A 6806-nucleotide genomic window follows, 5' to 3' on the forward strand; every position below is an offset into this window, starting at 1 on the left:
ATAGTCAATAGTGGGTTGAGTGAAGTGATGTGCAGCTGGAGAGAACTTACTAGAACATTTAAAGATGCCCTGCTGGTGTGTCGCCAGCAGTGGCACATGCTGCGCAGTGGGAGGGACAGTGGACTCTGATGTTGCCTCTGAGAATGGCTCCATGCAAGGCAAACCAATATTCTGAGTATTAACAGACTCTTTCAATTAATTCAGGCAACTTGTCTCAGTCTCTTGGCTAAGCCCAGTCTATTTCCTTTAGGGAAGGCAAGGCTTGAACTTGAAGCTTCTCTAAATATCACAGAGATCCCCTCCTTTACTCCGGGTGTGCCAGTAACCAGCCGGTTACTGCACTGGGCTCTTGGGAAAGCAGGCCTCCTTTGCAAGAGTTGACTCTGCCTGTGGCTCACATTTCAGCTTAAATGTAATTCTCCAAGTTTTGTAGAAAAGTTGACTCCTTGAGGTACCTAGAAAAAACACTGTGCATCAAACTTTATATTTCCAAAGAGGATTGTGGGGGTTCAATTTATATACCATAAGATTTACCCATTTTATGTGTAGGACTTGATGTATTTTAGGTTTTTGTTCCTTTCAGATGGTAATAGCAGACATGGGCTAAATGTGGTGTATCAGCAGGAGAGACTGAAGAAAACCTTCCAGCACAAATTGTTGACACCATCCCTCAGGTCAACGGCAACTAGTTCTACCTTCAAAACCTTAGGCTCCGCCCAAGGTACACCTTCAGAAATAAGCTTCCCAAACGGTGAGAGAAAGTCATGTCTCCATTTAAATTCCAGAGACAGTGAATTATCATGAAGCACAGAGGTGGTCTTGGGAAACACTCCCTCCTCTAAACTGACTGCACATGTACATGTTTATAGCTGGACTCATTCTTGACCAGGAAGGGTGTGTAGAAGCACACAGTGAGCTCAGTGCTTGCTGGGTTATTCGACTCACAGAGAGAATGTTAAAATAAAAATCATCATGGGTAATTAAAAACAATTGTCACAGTTCATTAGAACCAGAAGGTAACTCAGGCGTTGCCTAGTGCAGTCATCTCATTTTACAGATGAGGAAGCTTCCAGAGGAAGCAGAACATGTGTCATAGAGAGTCCCTCAGCCCAGCAGCACCAGAACTGGGGCCAGAACTCAGGTCTCCAGGGGAGTCTCATCACACCCCACAAAGATGTGGGTACCTGCTGGGTAGCTGCTGAGCTGCACACCTTCCCAGATGCTCATCCTCTCGCACAGGAAGCTGCATGTGAAGGCACAGAGACAGATGTTGAGATGGAGCTGAGTATTGGGAAGAAGAGAATAGGGAAAGGATTGGCTGAAAGTCTGAAGTGAAGAGAAAGGCAAAGAGAACAAAAACTTGAGAAGTTCAAGCTGGTTCTGTGATGATTCTGTGTTCTGTGGTCCCAGTTGGACCCTGGGGCCTTTGGTGTCTTTTCTGACCAAAATAGACAAAGTAGATTGTACACACACACACACACACACACACACACACACAGCTTTGGTGGCCTGGCTTGCGTCATTCTCTCACCTTCTTGGTGCTGGAGGTAAAGCTGCCTCATCCACTTGCAGTTTTCATTATATTGGCTCTGCTCAACAGCTCTTTTTCTAAGGGTGGCAGCCAAACAGGAAACAGCATGGTGGGGAGAAAAAAAAGCACTAAATTTGCAGCCAGAAGGCTTCAGCTTAAGTCACTCATGCTGTGACCTTGGGCACATGATTTTCCTGCTCACAGAACATTCATTCTGCCTTCGACATGAAGGGACTAGAATAGCAAATCTCCAAGGTGCCTACTGGGACCAGGTGAGGACACACCATTTTCCCCTTAGGCCGGTAGCCTCGTCCAAGAGTCCCACTCTCCATTTCTGTATGGGAAAATTGGCACATGTGAAAAAAGTCTTTCTCAGGCCACAGGTGCCCAAACTCTGGCCAGCCACCTTGCAAGTATGTTCATGTGGTGCTCGTCTGATGCCCTAGGGGGCTAGGACACACAGAGGGCAGGGCTTGTGGAAGCTTCCGGTAGACAGCAGTTGGGCTCGTTGGGAAATACCATTGCTGCAAAGGGTTCATTAGCACTGGCTTCCCTGCTGTCCCTGGGGGATATGTGTTCATCAACAATTACACAAATGTACCTATGGCGGGGAGGCAAGCAGTAGCCAATGCTGGGTCCAAGCTACCAGAGAGCCAGGGGCCGGTGGCTGGCATCGAGGTGCTTCTCACTGTGACAATAGTTCAGCCAGCGGGGCAGAGAGTGCAGCCTCTTGGGTCATGGGTTCTAAAACTGCCACCTGCCATTCAACTTGGGGTAGCGAGCAGCTCAATTCCATAAAAACAGAGGGAAACATCACGCCCTTGGCACTCTCGGGCTTGAGAAACAGCCAAACCTCCCCAGAATGTCAAATTCCTGGGGGATATAGATGCGTGTTTATTGCCATTTTCCAAGGTCTCTTCCCAACAGCCTCCAAGGCTAGTCCATGGATATCCTGTCCTGGGCTGAGGTTTCTGGGTTGATGCTGCCTTTTGTTCACAGCACGGGGAGAACACCAGCACTGCCACGGCCTGAACGGTGCTGTCAGAACGAAGGCGTGTGTCCACTATGTGTAGTAAACTATCCCAAGGAAGCACAGCTTCCCTTTCCTTTCTATCTCCTCTATTTAATCCTTCATCCCATGAAAACTTCTTATGCTTCTACTATTTGCAAAGTCCCCTAAGCCACAGCTGAAAGTGTTCTTTTTTTTCCTTCAATGCAGCTGACTTTGATGAAGATCCCTACTGCTTCTCTCCCTTGAGTTGTGAAGTTGTGCCTAACTGTGTGAGAAGAATATTACCTGTGGAAATCAAAATTAATTCCATTCACAAACAAAGATTTCTTCAATAATTCCCCATAAAAAAACCTTCACCCCAGATTATGGAAAATATGGGGTGTGTGAAGCTTCCTGCTCCAACTACATATTCAAAATATTTTGGAAGGGGCCAATGAGGTAGCGTTTGGTGACTATTAAATCCAGAATAATTCTACTCATTGTTACAATTGTTTCTTTTCGACACTTGAAGGGGGTGATCCTATAACTCTAAATCATATACAATGTTGTAAACTAATGTTACCTCAAAAAATTAAATAAAATTTGCACCTATACTTATGATTTATCAAGGAATAAATGTCTACAACATTAGAGATTTTGTTTCAAAAACTCTTAGTATCCACATTCTTCCCTGTGAAATTCTGTCCTGAGAAAATCCCACTTCCCCTGTTCCCCATAGTGCTTTATGTGTACTTTTTTTAAACGTGTACTTTTTTTTTTTTTTTGGGGCAGGGAAGGTGATTGTCTGTGTGTGTGTGTGTGTGTGTGTATAAAGGACTAACATAAATGATGAACCAAGTATCATGTTAGAAACTGTCTTTGAATTGACGATATTTTAGTCACATTCATTCAAAAACAGATTTAGGGACAATCCTTGGGCATAATTAGCGAATCTACAAGTATGTGCATTCTATGAATGCTTTGATTTGGGTGATCATTTGCCTGTAAAGGTGGCCGTGATTATATTTATTTTCAGCAATTAGTAGGTTTCTGACTGTCTTGCAGGAGTGATGAAAGTCTAGTCTGTCTCTAATGACCTGACACGCTGTCAAGAACAAAAACGCTGTTTTATAGAAAAGTTCATGCTTCCTGTCACCACTCCTCCTGTTAATTAGTAAAACATGGGTTTTCTGCAAATTAGATGGCAGTTTGAAACTGTCGGGAAAACACCGATTAACCATTTTTCAGGCATCCTTTGGTTTGCTCTTCCTGGGCCAACACAATGGCAGATACTTTGTGTGAAGAGAGCACAAGTGACTATGAAAAGAGACCCACTACCCTCTGGACTGCCTTCAGTCAGCAGTCAACCCCCTAGTATTTATTGAGTCCTGACGTGGAAAGAAATGTACAGACCTTCATACTTAGACCACTATCTCCAGCAGCTTACTGCTGGCCAGAACTTTCTCATAAGGGCACCACTACCGAGAAAAATAAACAGTAATTTCTTCTGTCTTCATGTTACCAGCTTAACATTCAGAGTTTTACGAGACTGCTTCTGATCCACTACGCTTATTTTTTGTGCTGTACTGAATGGTGAGAGGAGGGCTGTAGCAGAAGGAAATTTTAACCCCTTGATTGCAATAGTGGTAAGACAGGAGTTTAGATTTACCGTCCCATGAAAAATAAACAAAACTGGGGAGGAGTCATTCTTCAAAAATAAATTTCAGTGTTTGTAGAAATGAACAAGTATGGGGGAAATTACCCCCACATGCCCACAACACTCAATATAGGATCAAATGTATTTCGGTTGAATGAACAGCTTATTCAGTAACATACTTCAATGAGGGGGCAGTAGACCTCAGATGAGGAGGTCTTTCCCCCACTCCCATGCCTCTTTCAGGTATTCACTTGTTTTTTTTTTTTTAAAGATTTATTTATTTATTCATACAAGCACTTGGTACAGTCAGAAGCGCGGGAGGGTAAGAGGATTCACCAGAGCCCGAGCGGGGAACAGAACAGGCAGACTGATGAAACACACTGCTGAGGGGAGCAGCGGGCATGACAGGAGAGGTCTGCTGCACCATGTGGGACTCTTGCCAGCGGCCGGGGATCAAACTGGCGCTGCAGAGGCTGCAGGCAGCTTCACAGCCCAGCTCTCAACCGCTGCGCCTCCGGGGAGGCCCCACTTGTTGTTTTTTTTTTTTTTCTAAAGACAAGGTATATCAGGATGTGTTGAGAGAGCTGAAGAGTTCAAGACAAGCATCCCGGAATGGTAGAGAAGAATGCTGTTAACAAAGGGTGACCTCTGTGTAAGGAAAGTCATTATTTGTCTATGGTGTTACCACATTTCTCCAGAGGAGTTAACAACTGATTATATTCCTTTGTGAAGGTACTCACCATCCAGCTTTCCATAAGTTCCCCCAAATATCTGAAAATATATTTTGATCCCAACTTTGAGGACCCTTCCGATCTGATTAGAGAGGGCTCAGTTTCCTGAGATGGAAATCGAAGAAGAATGATGGTAACATTCTCCATTTTACATGCTAATGGCAAGATATTCACAAAGTGAGATGCACAGAAAAGGGGGAGGCATGTGGCATTCAGGGCCCTGCACTGGGGAGATGCTGGTGTGAGTATAAAGCATAGACCCAAAACATAGACCCGAAAGAAATCAACAATGAGTGGTAACTTCAAATATTGAAAAAAATTAATCTCATATAAGCACATAAGAAAATTATAGTTGTTTCTTTAACATGTGAGGTCGTATGCAAATGACTATGTAAATTAAACAAAAGGTTGGAGCTGGCAAGTTTCCAAGATTTACTTTTGTTAACCTGGTATTCATCACAGAAACAAGGTTGAGGATTTTTGCTTATACCCCATGTCACTTGACTGTGAGGGGAGGCGAGACTGAAGGATATGCTACATTAATAGGATGAAGGCACTCAAATCACAGGACGTGCTAGATAGATAGTGGAGGGATAGATGGTTTTCACCTTCAAAATGTTAGCTGGCTCATCCATCATGCTTAGTTGGTTGTGGGCAGCTATGGGACTAGAAATGGAAATGAATCTGAGTTGCAGTGAATTTTGATGAAGGCCTAGTTCATGCAAGAAAGATTCTTTTGAAACAAATCCACAGCCCACAAATTCCCAGAGGAGTGGAAAACTTTAGAGGCAGTTACAAAGGAAGAATAAAGACCCAGTGAAACAGGCTCCTCCATCAAATCTTTAGACACTGGCCCTTTCAGGGGTGGGCCATAAGGGTCTACTTTATGGTGGGTCAGACTTCCCCAGGCAGCATCATAAGGGCCTTTGGTGGACCTAAAAATCGGGTTATGAAGTGTGACAGTGAGCTGGACTAGACACTAGCTGTCTTCCATCCAGGGACGTATTCTCCCCAGTCCCTCTCCCCCTCCGCTATTAACCTCAAGTGGTAGTGTAATACTAGACTCTTCTGCACCTTGAGTTTTTGTTATTGCTGTTGTTTTACATTTACCATTGCATCAGGACATGAAGAGTGTCCTGCTGCGATGTGTTGAAGGTGGTCAGTGTCAATATCTAAAGCATAAGCTGGGCAGGTGCTTGGGCAGGGAATTGCTGCAGAGAGGGTGCAGATTGCAGCATTAAATATGGCAGTGAGGGTAGGTCTTGTTGACAAGATGATATTTAAGAAAAGATGAAAAGGAATTACCCACATAGCTTACTGCAGTGGACAAAAGTATTTCTGATGACATCAAGGACAGGTAGCAGTGGAAGGAAGAGGACTGATTCTGAGCATGTGTTGAAGGTGGACACATCGTGACTTCTTGGCACATTGGGTGTACTGATTGAGAAGAAGAAAGATATCAGAATTGACTCCAAGGTTTTTGGCCTGAACCAGCAGAAGGACGGATGGAGATACCGTCGCATCTAAATGCAGGGCAGAGTTTGGAGCAGGTTTTCCTTCTGTGTTCCTTTCTGCTGTAGGGACAGATTGGCGGCAGTGCTCTAGACATGTCAAGGTGTCTCTTAGCAATTCCAGTAGAGACGATGTTGACTAGGAAGTTGCAACATGGATGGAGCTTGAGGGCATGATGCTAAGTGAAGTGAGCCAGAGAGAGAGGGAGAATACCTCATGGAATTTATATGTGGAGCCCAAAACGTTATACTCGTGGGAACAAAGAGTAGATTGGTAGTTGTCAAAGGCTGGAGAGTAGGAGAAAGAGGGCAAGGTTCAGTTCCAGGGTGAATAAGTTCTGAGGATCTAATATAAAGCATGATGACTATATATGCTAACACTGTG

General features: G+C 44.2%; 1 protein-coding gene across 1 annotated transcript in view; it reads left to right on the top strand.

The window, feature by feature from the left end:
• ADGRG4 (adhesion G protein-coupled receptor G4) overlaps positions 1-2878 on the top strand; it is a gene marked incomplete at both ends in the record, with an annotated part of 89717 nt that extends 86839 nt beyond the window's left edge. The window contains 2 exons of the mRNA XM_084259028.1: positions 584-751; positions 2751-2878. Coding sequence (XP_084115154.1) covers positions 584-751; positions 2751-2878 — 296 coding nt within the window. The remainder of the gene's footprint in view (positions 1-583; positions 752-2750) is intronic.
• Between the last annotated feature and the right edge of the window lie 3928 nt (positions 2879-6806).

This window comes from Talpa europaea (assembly GCF_964194135.1).
Source record: "Talpa europaea genome assembly, chromosome: X".
In the NCBI taxonomy this organism is placed as follows: Eukaryota; Metazoa; Chordata; class Mammalia; order Eulipotyphla; family Talpidae; genus Talpa; species Talpa europaea.